Below are 17861 nucleotides of genomic sequence, written 5' to 3'. Positions count from 1 at the left end.
ATATAGATTTTTAATAGAATGCATAATAGTTTTAATAAAATTTTATAATAGCTTTACATATATTTTACATTTGACATTATATTGTGTTGTGTTGTGCATTAAAGGAAATTCTCCTGCAGGAAATTATCAGTACATTTTTTTTATTTTTTTATTTTTATGTTCCATAATGATGTATTCATTCCATGGGAGGTCCATGTGACATCACCTGTTCTGTAGAAGACAAAAAAATGCACAGTCCTTATAATAAATTAGGGAATCAATAGAGTGAGCTGGTCATACAGAGATTAAGAAAGAGAAATGAGGATTACTTTAAACATCTGTCTCTATCTTTCCTGTACTTTTGTCTCTTCTGCTTTAATTTCAGACTCCTGTCAAATTCAGGGACACTTCAAGCTGAACGGGATGTACCAGGGTGGAGATTTTATCTTTGGAGGCTTGTTTGAAGTTCAGCACCTCAAAGTCTTTCCAGAACTTAGTTTCAGAATGGAACCGGAACAGCCCAAGTGTGAGGAGTGAGTGTGGAAAGTAGAAGATGAAAAGTTATGCTGACTGAAGAATATGGAAAAAAATAATAATAAGAATAATAATAATAAGAAGATAAAAAGTAACAATTGCCAGATGTTCAGAAAATTATTTAGCATCCTTTTTATTTGATTACATGCAATGGGCTTTATTTGATTATTAATATGTTTTTAAAATGAATATATATATATATATATATATATATATATATATATATATATATATATATATATATATATATATATATATATATATATAATGTACATTGTCACTGAACTTTTTTTTTTGTCCTCCTAGATTCTATATGTCAAGTTTCCAGCAGGCACAAACAATGGTTTTCGCTGTTGATGAGATCAATAAGAATCCACACCTGTTGCCTAACATCACGCTTGGTTATCATCTTTATGACAACTGTTTGAAGCTTGTAGTGGCATTCCGGGCTGCTACAACTCTTATTAGTGGCACAACAAATACATTTTCAAACCTGAATTGCTCTGGCCCACCACCAGTGATTGCTATTGTTGGGGATCCTGGGTCCACTCACTCCATTGCAGTTTCTAGTGTACTTGGTCTTTTTCGCATTCCAATGGTAAGATTTGATATGAATATATTTTGTGCATCTTTTATAGAATGTCAAATTCTTTCTTTCTCTTTTACCCACTTTCATATTTCTGCTTTCTTACGATCTCTCCTAATTAGATTAGCTACTATGCCACCTGCTCCTGTTTGAGTGACAGGAAAAAGTACCCCTCTTTCTTCAGAACAATCCCCAGTGATGCCTTCCAGGTGCGGGCTATGGTTCAGATCTTAAAATATTTTGGATGGACATGGGTTGGGGTTCTTTATAGTGATGATGATTATGGAATCTATGCTGCTCAGTCTTTCCATCATGAAATGCAGAAATTTGGAGGGTGTGTGGCCTTTTCTGAAATAATTCCCTATGATAATCACAGGGACATTCAGCGCATAGTGGCAGTGATTAAAGCCTCTACAGCCAGAGTAGTGGTGGCATTCTCAACTGATCTGTTACCCCTGATGGACGAATTGTTACTGCAAAATGTGACAGGCAGGCAGTGGATTGCAAGTGAGGCTTGGACCACCTCACCTGTGCTCCACCTTCCACGTTTTGTACCCCTTGTTGGGGGCACACTGGGCATTGCCATCCGTCGAGGAGAGATCCAGGGACTTAATGACTTTCTTCTATGTCTACAACCTGACAACGATCCAAGAAATAATTTGGTGAGAATCTTCTGGGAGAACATGTTTGGGTGCAGTTTTGAGAATGGAAGTAGAGATGGGGAAAAAATGTGTACAGCGGAAGAGGATTTGAACAGCACAGTTCATGAATATAATGATGTATCAGAGCTGAGGGCCTCTTATAATGTGTATAAAGCAGTTTATGCCCTGGCACATGCACTTCATGACCTGATGCAGTGTGAGGAGGGGAGAGGACCATTCAATGGGAACAGATGTGCTGACATATCCAACCTACAGCCATGGCAGGTAAGACTCACAGCAATAGAGTCCATTGTTCACTGCACTGCAAAGTCTACTTAATGGGGAAAAAAATACATAAATATATGACTAATACTTACTTTTATAACCTGTGCAGATGGTTCACTACCTACAGAAAGTGAACTTCACCACAGGTTTTGGGGATCGTGTGTCATTTGATAAGAATGGAGATGCACTGGCCATCTATGATGTGATGAACTGGCAGCCGAGTTCTGATGGATCGATTGTTGTCCGCACAGTTGGTGTGGTAGATGAAGGGGCGACAACAGGGAAAGTGCTCACACTGGATGACGATGCATTATACTGGAACTCTAAGACAAAAAAAGTAAATTAAAAACTAAAACTATCCTTTTGCATATATATAGTCTTAATACTATACAAAGTTATGACAAGACAGACAAGAATAGATTAAATGAAAAAGCTGAAATGAATGAAAAGTTTGTCATTAGGTGATATACAAAAATTCTTAATAACAGATGATGTATCCTTCAGCCCCCACGGTCTGTGTGCAGTGAGAGTTGCCCCCCAGGAACCAGACGAGCCATGAGGAAGGGCTTTCCTGTCTGCTGTTTTGATTGCTTGCCCTGTGCAGATGGAGAGATATCTAATGTATCAGGTGAAAAGCTGTATTAAAATTATATATTTTGTGCATGATTCTGCAAATATTACACAAATATTATTTCCCTTATTCGTCTTAACAGATTCTGCTGAATGCACAGTGTGTCCAAATGAATTCTGGTCCAGTCCAGAAAAAAATCACTGTGTCCCTAAAGAAGTAGAGTTTCTGTCTTATGAGGATCCTCTGGGAGTCTCGCTTACTACTGCTTCCCTGCTTGGCACCTGCTTCTGTTCCCTTGTGATGGTCATCTTTGCTCATTACCGTAATACTCCTGTGGTACGCTCCAACAATTCAGAGCTCAGCTTCCTGCTGCTGTTGTCACTCAAACTGTGTTTTCTGTGTGTGCTGCTGTTCATTGGCAGGCCACAGTTGTGGACTTGTCAACTAAGACACGCCATGTTTGGTATTAGTTTTGTACTTTGTGTCTCGAGCATCCTGGTCAAGACAATGGTGGTAATAGCTGTGTTCAAGTCATCTCGACCAGAGGGTACAAGTACAATGAAATGGTTTGGAGCAGCTCAACAAAGAGGCACCGTCCTAGTTCTCACTGCTGTCCAGGTTGTGATATGTGCAGTGTGGCTATCAACTGCCTCTCCAACACCCCATAAAAACATTCAGTATATCAGATCTAAAATAGTATTTGAATGTGCCATTGGTTCAGTGGCTGGGTTTGCCATTCTGCTTGGGTACATTGGCCTCCTGGCAGCAGTAAGCTTCCTGTTAGCTTTTCTTGCTAGAAATCTTCCAGATAATTTTAATGAAGCCAAATTCATTACCTTTAGTATGCTTATATTCTGTGCTGTGTGGATTGCATTTGTTCCAGCATATGTGAGCTCACCAGGGAAATATGCAGTGGCTGTGGAGATATTTGCTATTTTAGCTTCTAGTTTTGGATTACTGGTGGCCATATTTGCCCCAAAGTGCTATATCATCCTTTTACACCCTGAAAGAAACACTAAAAAAGCCATCATGGGAAGAAAAGCTGAAAAGAAATAATTGCACATGCTGACTGGGAAAGTTTCTTAAAATGGTATTTCTGCCTAGTTCACACTATTTTACTGTCCAACTTGTAGCAGCTTTAATAAAAAGATATGCATCATTATATGCTTTATACGTTTATTATATTTATTTTATGTTTTCTAATATGATGCCATAATGTAACAATAAAATATTACAATACAAAATTATCACCATATTAAAAGCTACCAATGCTTTATTTTTCAATATTTCAATATTGATAAATAAGAAAAAAATGGTTTTCAATAAATCGTTTTCCATTAAAATACAGAAAATATTTCACCAAAACAGATTTAAAGCAACCATTGCTTAGTTGTCAATATCCCACTACACTGCAAAACTGGTGACCTTGAAGTTGTATCACAGTTGTGGCAGGTCTGCATGATGCACCAAAAGTGTCTGACTGATATATAAAAATCACATTAAAGACTTCTGCAAATTTATACAAAGACAGAACTGACTCAGGAATATAAGTATAAATACATATCCAAAAAACATGACTCACAAATTAATTCACAAAACAAGATCCATAGGTGCATCATGTGATTTGTAAATACACAGTTGTGTTAACAAATATCATATAAATCACATATTTTGTCTTTGTAATTAATTAATTAATTCATTCATTCATATCTTTTTTTATTTTATTTATCCTTCACATTTTGTACTGGTTATTTTGACCAGGAGACCATGCATGTTACAAAGCCTGGACCTAATGGGTAGGGTGACCCGTCCCGCGTAGCGTGTCCGCACACAGCATTTGAAGCCCAGTTCATGCGTCCCACAAATTGAGACTGTCACGCATAATCAATGCTTGCTCAAAAAAAGTTGGTCGCTCTATATCCTCGAGCCCCAGGCAGCCAAACGAACATTACTTGACAGTTCAGCAAGCTACTGTTGCCACACCCACCCCTCAGTTGAACTGCTGACTAGGTTGTTGACAACTTTTTCGTTGTTGTCATGACAGCGCAGACACGTGCATACCAGACACACTGGGAAGGAACTTTTAGATTCATGCTTTCCAAAGCGAGAAAGAGATGAGAAAGAGACTCTGAGGCACCGCCATCATCAATTAAAAAAGAAAAGGTGTGTCCTGTTTCAAACACTTTTTTTTTTTTTTTTTCATGCGCCTGCCTTTACTAACATGTAAGTTCATCATCCTTCCTCCCCTTTCTCTTTCCGTGAACCTCTGGAGTTGTGAGTTTAGTTTAGAGTTTTTTTTTTTTTTTACTGTTCCTGTGGTGTTGAGCAACTACAATTCATTTTAATACTATAATTTTATATTATAATTTATTTAAAGTGAATAAATTGTAATGAAAAATAAATAAAATTAAAGCTGCGGTAGGGAACTTTTGTTGCTCTAGCGGTTAACAGAACTGCTTGCGTCTTGCGGAAGAACATCGTAGCCGGAACTACTTCTCTTTGTTTATGTCTATGAAGAATCACAAAGGTACAGGGTTACTCCGCCGCGGTATCCCCGAAGCAATCTAAAATAGTCAGAATATAAAAACTTATTATAGGTGCACCCTAGTGATTCAGGGCAAGCTAAAAACATGGTTTGAAAAATGGATTCATGGTGTACTCGCTTATTATATACATTTTTCTACATTTTGAACACAAACAAAGTTACGGACCGCAGCTCTGAGTGGTTATTTTTTACCGGGAGTGTTTCTGCAAATGGCAATAGGACCACTGGGAGGAGCCCATATTTTTTTACAAAAGTTCCCTACAGCACCTTTAAATAGCTAAAGTAAATTGTAAAAAAAGTCATAAAGTAAAAAAGTGGAAGTGCATTTGTAAATTCTGTCATGAGCATACATCAGCAATTACATATGTTTAGGGGAATAGGGCATTATTAACAAACCATGTAAGGTGGTATGTGTTAGTGTCCCACATTGTCCCTCAGAAACATACCCCTTGTCCCCCCTTGGGTTTATTAGCAGGTGGTCACCCTACTAATGGGACCATTTCCTGTAAGTAAAAAACAGAACAATTATCTCCTTTTCATTGTGGACTACCATTCAAAATGGTCAGAAATGTTCCCACTGAGAGATTCCAAAACCAGGAAAATAGTAAAGATGCTTTGAGAAGAGAATTTTCACCCACTGGCAGTGATACGCGGGTTGATCCAAAATGAGCGAGTGCCTGCAGTCACCCGCGGTTACCCCCGGTTATGAGTCATCAAAAAATATCTGTAATGATATTCGGGTCGCTAATTTATTTAGTACTAGACACAGTTTTGAAATACATGGGCCTACACTTTATTGGCTGAATAACTGGTGCGAAGACGACGCACAAGCTCAGTCTTAGTGGTGGAAATTTTGTTACTAAGAGATTCGTTCATTTTCAGTTCATTCACCAAAATGATTCGTTCAGATTCATTCACTGATTCGTTCAGTGACCATTTCTTCATATTACACAAAATACGCCACAGCAAGTAGCGAAAAAGAATGTCTTATGTAACACATATTAAAATGTGTGCATAATTGCATTCAATAAATAAAGTCTAAGAACGAGATTTTCTTGCATAATTATTTTAATTGTTTGGTCAGACAGTTCATATGTTAAATATTCACATTCAAAATCGGCGATTAAACGTGGAGTTATGTTCTGTATGCTAAATACTAAATGAGCGTAAGTGCAAAGTACTGCCCTTTTCGAGATTGAAATGCTAAATGGCTGACTGACCCAGTATACTCTCATTCATTTAGTTCACGAACGACATGTACCAGTTCAGTCATTTCATTCATGCATGGGTTAGTTGAAAACATTGGTCGGGTGCGGGTTGTTTATACATTGACCCGCATATCACTGCTCGGTTCAGCATCCCTAAATATCTGGTATCCAAAAGGGTACCCCAGTTTACATCTAGTATTTTGTCAGATCACTGCAAGACATAGAGTTCTGTACAACAATTAACCACCGGCTATAATCCACAGTCTAACCTGACAGAAAGGGTTAATAGGTAAGTAAAAACTATGGTATGCAACCATAGGCGGAGTTTAGGGTGGACTAGGGGGGGCACTGCCCACTGCCCACTCCCCCCCCCCCCAGATGAGAGCCAATAATGATTTTGTCTGAGCTATGAATAAAATCTAACATTTATTTTAGTGGTTAGAATAAGTACGTTTTGGGTTAAATGAATTATTTAAGTCCCATATCCTCCCGAGTCACGGATGGTTCTTAACTTGAGAGGACATGGGAGGACTCTCTTTTCGTTATTTTCAAGCTTTAGCAAGTTAAAAAATATTAGTTGTTTTCTTTATAAACTCGCTAATAAAAATGTGGTGGACTGAGTCATTTCTGGCTGAATTGGACAGGCGATTTGAAGCAATGGCCTTGAGTGTGGCGCGTGATTCAGTATTTAGTTAAAGCACATGCACAAGGCTTATTCACCCTTGGCTAGTGACAGCTGAAGTGGATCTTGTGAAATGTGCAATCGCATCGTCGATTACTCTTTAGAAACTTAAAGATGACTGTGCATACCATGAGCGCTCAGACTGACCTGAGATTTGCCCTGCAAACATTTCAGCAGTTATTATAGTCCCGTGTGTCCCACATTTCTGTCGACTGAACCAGCCATGCCATTAATTATGAATTTATCAGTCTTTTGCGTGCCAAAGTAAATTTCTGCATATTACGCCAAATAGAAGCAGAAAACCGTGCTATATTTCATCATGAGATCGGGTTAGCCCGCAACAATTAATTTGTTGGCTAATTTACAAATGGGAATACAAATAATTCATGACAATATTTAAAATTGGAATGCAATAAAGTGTTTTTAAAGCTGTTTTTAAAGCATTTGCTGAATGGATAATATATATATATATATATATATATATATATATATATATATATATATATATATATATATATATATATATATTTTTTTTTTTTTTTTTTTTAAATAGTGTAATAATTCACATATCAGACAAAATTGTGTTGCAGCAAGTCCTTTAAATTTTAAGGTATTCAGAACAGAGCAACATAAAAATCAGAAGAAAAAAATATTTTTTATAATTTTCTATACAATTACAGGACAAAGTTTTACATATGCCATATGTGTGTTTTTTTTTTTTTTTTTTTTTTTTTTATTGTACAGAATTATTAAATAAAATGCAAATTATAATCGGGCCTGTTTTAGGCTTTTCCTTATTTTTTGATTTTCTGACATCCATCAGTTATGGTTATGAAAAAAAATGACTCGCCATCTCATTGGATGTGCCTTTAGAGAGAAATGTACGGATTACACAATGAAAGAGTTTCTATTTTCAATTTGAATTATTTCATCTTAAAGAAGTAATTTAAAGCTTTCTATATATTTTTTTTTTATCATTTCTGTGTGGCAATTCACTAAGTTTAGGTTCATCATTGAACCTAAGGAAAAACAAAATCATTGTGAAGTACTCAAGACCGAGACGGCTGAAAGCGTTTGTTTTCTTTATTTTATAAAAGCACAACGTTTTGTTGATATTGTGAGTGCACACAAATAAAACTAAACCCTTTATAGTTTAAAATGATTTTGAATTACTCTTATCTTTTATGAGCAAAAACGACTGCGTATTTTAAGTTGTTTCCACTGCTAGAAAAAAAATACTATTGATCGCGCTGGCGCCTCCATGTCCTGCGGCTTCCACTCTCCACACAAACGACTGGATCGTCTAACAGCGCACAAGCGTCTAACAGCGCACATTTATCTAGATTAAACATTTAAACTAACATTGTAATATGCTTGAACTGTTATAAATATAGATTTATATATAAGATGTGATGATTTGAGAAGGTTAAATTGATTAAACATATATGCTATGATCAATTCACTGTCTGCAGCTGGCCGCTTACATTTAAGGAACAAAAAAAATGCTCCAAACATTTATCTAAATTAAATTTATTAAAAAAACTAAACTAAATATATTCACTTTTTTATTACATACAAAACTGAACTACTTTAATAGCTGAAAGAGTAGTATAAGCTGTTTTGGGGAAATGGGGAAAAAAGACTGGCTAGGGCCTATATTTGAGGACCCTGCAGGGCTCTAATCCACTTCATCCAATGCTGTTTTGTTCTCTGTTTTCATCTGTGAGCATGCTCTTGATATATGTATTTTACCATTTAGTTGAGTTTGAAACGTGTGGCACATTCGTTCTGCTCTCACTGATCATTTGGTCCTCCATATAAAAAAAAAAAAAAAAAAAAAAAACTCTGTGCGTACCCTCTGGAAAAAATGTTTTATTTATTTATTTATTTATTTATTATGTATTTTACTGTCGAATACATATTATATAAATATATGAAATATAGAACAAATAAAAAAAAAGTGTTCGTGGCTCGTCTACCAGTGGGTGTCCCCCCAAGCATAAAAGTGAAACTCCGCCTATGAGTGCAACCACATACAATAATATGGGTAGATTTTATGTTAGTATTACCCTGAGTTCTTATGCCCCTCTCTTGTGGTTAAGTTCCTGTTTTATCCTGCGATAATATCTCAGTGATCTGCCTGGGATTCGCTGTGGCATAATGAGATCAGCTGATCAAGTATTCCCAATATAAGAAGTGGGCATTTTTGCTTTCTAAAAGGGGGAAATCACTGTCGTGTTCTACTGTAAATGGACTTGAGCAGTGAGCAGACACACACACAAACCTGTAAATCATATAGATATTTAACATATAGGCTATGTATGTGGTGGCTGTGTGTTTTGGTTTGCTTGTATAATACACCTAGAAATGTGTGCATCATGGTCCTAGTTGTGTTTTTTATTTATTATTATTATATATCTACCATCAGTCTAACCAACTCTTAAGAGGCGCCAAAACATCTGTTAGTTGTGTAAACCCATGGCTGTAAGCAGTTAAAAACAATTTATGTTTTTTTTGTTGCTGCCACTTGTTTTGAGTTGAAGCTCCATCAAGTAAATTTTTTATTGTCTTTTTTTATATATATTTTTCGAAAACGTGTTTTTTGTAAAATAAAGAAAACAAATAGGGTGCTTTCCTTTTTAATTTCCTTGAACTTGTTGTCAGGGTTCTGGCCTAGTAGCTGTGTCTGTTTTGTCAATGTGAAGTGTTTCTTTGTTTGTCCTGTGTATGACCATGGGCCTGACAAAGCTTTTGAAAAAGCTTCTGAAAGCATTTTGTCAGCTTTAGTTATCGTACTAGCTCCTCTTTTCCCTTTTGTTTCTAGGTCATAGTATTCCTGTCTGCCTTTTTTTTTTATCTAGTTTTTATATTATTATTATTATTATTATTATTATTATTATTATTATTTATTTAGGCTCTTGTTATTGTTAAGTCTTGTTTGGTGTTTTGCGAGTTCTGTCTGTTACTGTCTTGCATTCTTGTCCTGCTTTATCCCTGGCCACTGGGTCTTCCTGGGTCCTCCTTCACAGTCCTCCACCTGGTCACCTATTGCCCTTCTCCGCAGTCACTCCCATCTGACTGCTCTACAGTTTTGTGCCCTACCCTGTTGTCTGGACCGTTCATGCCAATCCCTCCTGTTGAGCATTATCTAATTTGTCAAACTTTTTCCCTTTCTTATTCTGCATTTGGGTCCTCTCCCTCAGTAACTTTGAAAGAATGAACCAGCCAGTATTGGACCCAGCAGTATGAGCTTCCGGGTGGTTCCTCCTGTTACAGCTCAAGGGAGAAGGGCTCTTCAGCAAGCAGTGGCATCCCTCTGTCAGCAAGGTAGGGAGGTAAAGGGCTTTGCCCAGTCCTTCTGGACTATGGCCAGTGGCCTGGAGTATGTTGTTGCTGCCCTCAATGAGGCCTTTAATATCTCTCTGGATGATCTCTTACTGCAATGGGAGATTGAGCAATTGAAAATTCTGGATTTCTGGGACTTCGCTAATTATGTGCATCCCCATAAAGACTGGCAGATAATTAGATGTCAGCAGCAACTTTCCCTCTTCGAATCTAGTCCACAATCATCTTCTGACTCACACTGAGAAGAATGAGGGTGGCCAGAGTTGCTGCATCTGCCATTAAGTCCTCTCTGCTGGTTCCAGCCTCTAAATCGGCTGAACCCCTTACAGACACGCCTGAGTCTAGGCAGCTGCAAGATACATTTTTCTATTAACACCTGTTCCTGTGTCAGTCAAGTCCGTTCTAGTTCATACAAAGCCAGTCAAGTCCATTCCTGAAAATCCTGTGTTTAAGTCTGGTCAAATCAGTCAAGATGTGGGAGTCGAAGGGAAAGGAGGGCCCACGCCAGGAGTGCTAGAGCCCTTAGTCTGGAGACCCCTCATGCAGTTATCCCGGAAGATTTGAAGTTGTCTGCTGCTTCAGTCATGACCCTGGATTACAGTTTTGAGCAGCCCGACGCTCGTACTAGTGTCTGTTCCTGCCCCGGAGCCCACTACAGCCCCCAATGTCTAGTCCAGGGAAGGCTCCAATCCCTGTAGCCCCGGGGGGCAATTTGTCAGCCATCAAGAATCATTTCCCGAGTCTGTTCCAGAAGCTCCAATGTCAGCTCTAGCCCCTGAGTCCGCTTCTGTCCAGAAGCTGTCGAAGTGTGCGGCAGATTCAATCCAAGAGCCCTCAGAGCCAGTTCAACTTCAGGAGGGGGTACCCTACCATGCTTCTACATTTAAATCTCCAGAACCATCCACTTCCACTACCACTCTCAATCCATCACCTGTCAAGCTGGTCAGTACTTCTACTTATGCCACCACCCAAATCCCTATGGCCCCTCTATATCCTCTATATTCTCTGTGGCAAGGTTTTTACAGCACTCCAACTATGCCTGCTGCCTTTAGCTCTACCCTGTCAAGCTACACCTGGACTTACTCCCACCCCCTCTCATGTGCTTCCTATTTGCTTTGGTCCTGCTATGTCTGCACCCCCCTGGACTAGTTTGCCTGGTTTGGATGCCAGGAGGCGTCAATTGGGAGGGGGGAACAGTCAGGGTTCTGCCCTGGCAGCTGTGCCTGTTTTGTCCTTGTTTAGTGTTTCTTTGATTTGTCCTGTGTATTACCTCATGGTTTTGTCTTTTTTTATGTTGGCCATATGCTCCTTTCGTCCTGCCCCCTCGTTTCACATTACCATGCCCCCTCGCTTAGTCCTTGTTTGGTGCTCGTTTCTTGATTGTTCTCGCCTTGTGTTTTTGTGCTTTCCTTCCTATTTTTTGTGTTCATTGTTCTCATGTGTTTACTGGTTCATTTTGTATGTGAGTTAGAGTTTACTTGCCTCTCTAACTGGTCTTTGCTAAATAATTTTTCTTTGTCTGTCAAGGTTTGGTATGAATTAGTTAAGATTGTTTTAGTCTAGTTGTAGAGTGTGGTGTGTGTGTGGTGATTATATATATATATATATATATATATATATATATATATATATATATATATATCACACACACATACATATATCTATATATGTAATGCCTTGGATTCTATTGGCGTTTTGAAACTGCTGTGAGTGTTTGAAATAACTTATAATGAATTCAATTACATGTAAAAGTTGTTGAATTAAGAAGAATACGATGGGGAAATCTAGGAAAAAGAAAAAAGAGGAGGTTGGATCCAGGGGCGTAGCCATCTTTTCAGAAGTTAGGGGACAGACATCACACACACACACACACACACACACACACACATATATATATATATATATTTGTTTCTAGGTCATATTATTCCTGTCTGCCTTTTTTGCTCTAGTTATTATTATTAATTTTATCTCTTGTTATCTTAAGTCTTGTCTGGTGTTTTGTGAGTTCTGTTTGTTACTGTCTTGTCTCCTGCTTTCTCCCTGGCCACTGGGTCTTCCTGCCTGGAGGTCGGACAAGAGTGGCTTCACCTCTATAGCCAAGTGCCCCTTAGTTCCTGGTGCTGTGGTTTGGTCTCCAGTGCTGCCTCTTCCTTTACAGTCCTCCACTTGGCTGTTACCCAGGGCCCTTCTCCGCAGTCACCACCTCCCACCTGCCTGCTCTAGAGTTGTGTGCCCTACCCTATAGCCTGGACCATTCACGCTAATCCCTCCTTTTGTGCCTTGTCTAATTTGTCAAACTTTTTTCACTTGCTTATTCTGTATTTGGGTCCTCTGTAACGATTGAACACAGGAAGCGAGAGATGCAATAGCAGTGTTTTAATGGGTAATAGGGATGTGCACATTGATGCTGCAGTATCGAAATATTAATACTCAGAAGCTCCTATTTTGGTGTCGATATTTTCTGCAAAGTATCAATAGTTAATTATATTTATTATTTCTGTATAAATAAATGTTTTTAGCAGTGTGTGCAGACCAATCAGGACAGTGTGTGTATGATATAAAGAGAAGCTCTTTTTTGCATGGTTTTTGTTTTTAATTTAACTACTATTTTTAGTATTTTGTTACAATTATTGATAAAATAAGCTATATCTAACTTTTTTTTTTTCTTTTTTTTTCTGGAAATCATCTTGCGACCCCTCCCTCGCCATGCTGATATATAAAATAATATATGTGGGTGTGAGTGTCTGGTGTGTTGTGTGTAATGGAAAAAATTTATACTTTTCAGATGATTCCCAAAGAGCGCGAAACATCAAAAGGGGCCTAGCCAAAATTATTGTTACTGACTTGCAACCAGTATCAATGGTTGAGGATGCAGGTTTCCATCATTTTATGAAGGTCGTTGGTCCCCGATACAATATTCCGGCCAGGAAATCCTTGATCTCTTGTGAAATTCCAAAGCTCAAAGAGCAAGTCAAAACCACACTGAAAGCCTCCATATAATCTGCAAGTAGTGTGGTGTGGTGAGTGGGGCGGGGCTGAGGGACGTGGGAACAAGGAGTGAGGCCGGCAGAATGATTGGGAAATAAGCAACACCTGCGACCCACCGCCGGTCTCGAGTCCCACGTAGGAGATGGAAGGATATAAAACTGGAGCGACGATAGTGAAGGACGAGAGAGGACCAGGCCTGGGTTTTATTTTATGTTTTGCTTTTTATTTGGAATTATTAAAATGTAATTTGGATTGTGTGCCGGTTCCCACCTCCTTCTTCCCGGTGATTATGGAGATTTTATTATTACAGTGGTGCCGAAACCCAGGAGAGGGAGGGACGCGCTGCTGAAGATCCCTTGCCGATGTGGTGAATCCACGGTGCCATCAAGCAGGCGAGGAGTGTGCCGCCATGGACGCTCGGGGCGGTGGCCTGGAGCGAGTTGCCGGGGAGAGTAGAGCGCAGTCTCGAGGGTAGTCTTGAGAAGTGTAGTGCTGTTGTTTGCTTCTTCCACCATAGCACCAAAGCATCTGACAAGCTTAAGGTACTGCCCAGAGTGCAAACTCATTCAAGCAGTAGAGACCCGGTGGAATTTGGTGTTCTACTGTACATCCTGGAGAGACTGATCGAGCAAAAACAAGCTGTTAATACAGCACTTTGCCTTCTTGGGAGAAACGCAATGTGCTTGAATGATGACGAATGGTCCTGTATCAGCCAAGCCATTGAAGCCCTAAGGCCCTTTGAACAGGCCACTAAGGAAGTTTTATCAGAGCAGTATGTAATCATTTCAAAAGTCATACCTCTGGTTTCTCTTCTCCAAAATGCAACCATGTCTGACGGGCAGAAGGGTAACACTTTGGCTTTACAGCTTGCAACGCAGTGCAAACGGCGGTTTGAAAACATTAGTTTAGTTTAGTTTATTTGAGCTGTTCAGAATCATGGTTGTTACAGAAGTCATAAAGTCAAAAGGAGTAGGCTGAAGCAAGAAAGCTTATATGTGCCTACCCCTATGTACAATACTCTCAGTACCCATGGATTTCACATTTGTATTCCCAATTGTAACTCAATAAATAACACTGCATTTAACAATATATATTACATTGATAAGGTTACCATAAAATGTGCAAAATTCAAGTATATAATTTTCATACCCAGGCACACATCACCACGAGCGTACACCTGCTTATGAGTTACTTTCCAACCATACTATCAATAATATGGACGTTACAAATTGCAGCATTTGAAATGGTTAGAGCTTGTAGCTACATTCCACATCCAATGTATACTGTCACAAGCGTATATGGATAACTGTACAAACTGTGTTTGAGTTACAGGATACATCTATTCTACAAGCAGCATGACTACATCTACATTAATAAGTATCTTCCATAAGGCATTATGTCGAGAAGGATAACATTAATACAGAATCCTGTATACTACTAGAAAATGTACACCCACTGTTAGCAAAAAACAATCATAACTGGCACAACTGACATGACCAGTCTCCACATTATTCACTTCTTTCAATTATTATTATTATTATTATTATAGTAATTTTTGGTTAACCATATGTTCATTATAATTTTTATCAGTTCTATAATTCAAGTATTAGATTCAATAGTATCACATTACTAACACTATTGTGTAGAAACAGAAACACTAATATAGTGACAGAAATCCTGCTTAGTGATTACTTTTGACATATTGCCTTAGGATACTTATCTTAAATTGTTTTTTGAATTGATGAACATTTACAGCACTTTTTAATTCATCCTTTAAGTCATTCCATAAGTTCACACCTCTTCGAGTGACACATTGGCTCCTAAGGGTAATACGAACACACTGCACCTTAAAATTATGCGTTCCGCTCAAATTATATCCGCCTTCTCTGTTGGTGAATAAATGTTGGATGTTGCTAGGAAGTTGGTTAGCTCTAGCTTTAAATACAATTAAAAGCACTTTTAGTTTTATTAAATCTTCAAGTTTTAGAAGGTTAGATTTTATAAATGGTGTGTTGGTATGGTCTCTGAAATCAACGTTGTGCACTATCCTAATAGCTTTTTTTTGTAGTTTAAATACATTCTCTAGATGGCTACTGTAGGTATTTCCCCAAATCTCCGTGCAGTAACTGAGGTAAGGTAGTATAAGCGAATAGTACAAGATAAGGAGAGCTTGTTGGTCCAATAGATATCTACACTTGCCAATAATAGCAATATTTTTTGCTAATTTAGTACGTATGCTGTTTATTTGTGGTCTCCAGCTAATATTGTGTCTAAGAATCACTCCTAAGAATTTATACTCTTTTACTCTTTCTATTTCAACTTTGTTAATTTTGATTTGAAACTGTACATCCTCCTTACGTTTACAAAATAACATCACTTTTGTTTTCATTATATTTAATGATAATTTGTTTTGATTGAACCATTTTTTACGTTTTTCTAACTCCACTGTGATCTCATTCACAATTAGCTGAAGATTTTTGCCTGAGTATAAGATTGTGTTGTCGTCAGCAAATAATATAAATTTAAGTTTAGACGATACATAGCACAGATCATTAATGTACAACAGGAAAAATATTGGTCCCAGTACCAAACCCTGGGGGACTCCACAAGTAATGCTCCTACATCTTGACCTTTGCTCACCTACCTGTACAAATTGCTGTCTATCAGTTAAGTAAGACTTCACCCAGTTATATGCAAGACCTCTTATCCCATTTTGTTGTAGTTTCTGTAAAAGTATTTCATGGTCTATAGTATCGAACGCTTTTTGGAGATTAATTAATATACCCACCGTATTGACTATCGTGAAGTAAACTATGGCTGCTAATAAAGCCATTCAGGCGTGCAACAAAAAGTTTCTCCAATATTTTTGATAAGTGAGAAAGTATATAAATAGGTAGATAGTTTGTGAACTGATGACTATCCCCGTTTTTGTAAATTGGAATGACCTTTGCGAATTTCATGATTTGAGGAACTTCTCCATTTAGAAAAGATGTGTTGCAGATATAGGTTAGAGGTGTTGCTATATTACATATTACTTTCTTAATTATGGCCATATCAAGGTCATTCCAATCTGTAGACTTTTTATTTTCACAATCATTAACTATCTTGATGATTTCATTCTCATTTGTTGCAGTCAAAAACATTGAGTGTGCAATTTTATTTGTGCAGCCAGCATAATTATAATCTGAGGTGGCAATCTTTGATGCAAGTTCTGGGCCGATGTTAACAAAAAAATCATTAAATGCGTTAACAAGTTTATCCATATTTGTTACTTTTTGGTCATTTTTTATCATGTAATCGGGAAACATGGCATATTTATAATCTTTATTAATTACATTATTTAATACTCCCCAAAGACTTTTCATATTATTTGTATTTTTCTCAATCAGATTTCTGTAGTACAGTTTCTTACAAGTTTTTATAATACTTATTCATTTATTTTTGTACTTTTTATATTTTACTTCCGACTCTTTCGTCCTTTTCCGTATAAAATTTTTATATAAGGTATTTTTTTACACACATTTAACAATCCCTTTGTCATCCATGGACTTGTTTTATTCATCTGCGTATATGTATATGTTTTTACAGGGCAGTGTTGATCATATAAGTTATTAAATGTATTAACAAAATTATAATATGCTTTGTTTACATCATTTTCTCCAAGAACATCATCCCAATTTTGTTTGGACAGGCTTTGGTTAAGAGTATTTATTGACTGTTCAGATCTTAGTCTAATTTTCTTTGTTATTGTTTTACTCATCTTTTTGGTTTTTATTCTTTTTTCAAAGGATATAAAAATTGGTAAGTGATCGCTGACATCATTAACCATCAATCCACTTGATATGTTAGTATTCTGAATATTTGTGAATATGTTATCGATTAAGGTAGCGCAGTGTGCAGTAATCCTTGTGGGGCGCGTAATTGTTGGATATAAAGAAAGACTGTACATAGTATCTATGAATTTTCCAGTGGGTCTATGCAATTTTGCTTTTAATAAATCTATGTTGAAATCCCAACATATAATTAGATCTTTATGATTCCTATTTATAAATAATCTTTCCATGTGATCAATAAACACTTCCATGTCTGCACCCGGAGCTTTGTAAATACAGGATATAAGCATTTTTTTTTTTTTCATTTTATCAGAAATTATCTCAACCGTGACACATTCAAACACATGATCTATTTCCATAGTCATACAATCAACCTTCTGATCTTTCAATTCATTTTGCACATAAAGTGCAACCCCCCCACCAGATTTATGGTGTCTGTTCTGATTGTACATTTGTTAGTCATCAAGTTTAAAATTCCCATATTTGTTTTCATTTATCCATGTCTCTGATGCCTCAATATCCTTACTGTCCAAGACAATCCCTTTGCTGTTCATGAACTGTACCAATTGTTGCTCCACTGACTCCAAGTCTTGGTCCATTGGTTCGCCTCCACCTGACGCTACTGCTCTGGCATAGGAGCGCGGCTTGACAACCAGACCCGATA

At 37.6% G+C, this 17861-nt stretch overlaps 1 protein-coding gene across 1 annotated transcript; it reads left to right on the top strand.

Annotated features, from left to right (window-relative positions):
• The first annotated feature begins 297 nt into the window (after window positions 1–297).
• LOC113118808 (extracellular calcium-sensing receptor-like) lies at window positions 298–3652 on the top strand. Its single transcript, XM_026288217.1, has 6 exons — window positions 298–512; window positions 820–1111; window positions 1222–2025; window positions 2135–2362; window positions 2530–2653; window positions 2739–3652. The coding sequence occupies exons 1-6, from the start codon at window positions 298–300 to the stop codon at window positions 3650–3652; spliced, it is 2577 nt and encodes an 858-aa protein (XP_026144002.1).
• The last annotated feature ends 14209 nt before the right edge of the window (window positions 3653–17861 follow it).

The sequence above is a fragment of the Carassius auratus genome, chromosome 18, assembly GCF_003368295.1.
Source record: "Carassius auratus strain Wakin chromosome 18, ASM336829v1, whole genome shotgun sequence".
NCBI lineage: Eukaryota > Metazoa > Chordata > Actinopteri > Cypriniformes > Cyprinidae > Carassius > Carassius auratus.
The sequence above is the reverse complement of the archived record's forward strand: the minus strand, read 5'-3'. Positions and strand labels throughout refer to the sequence as shown.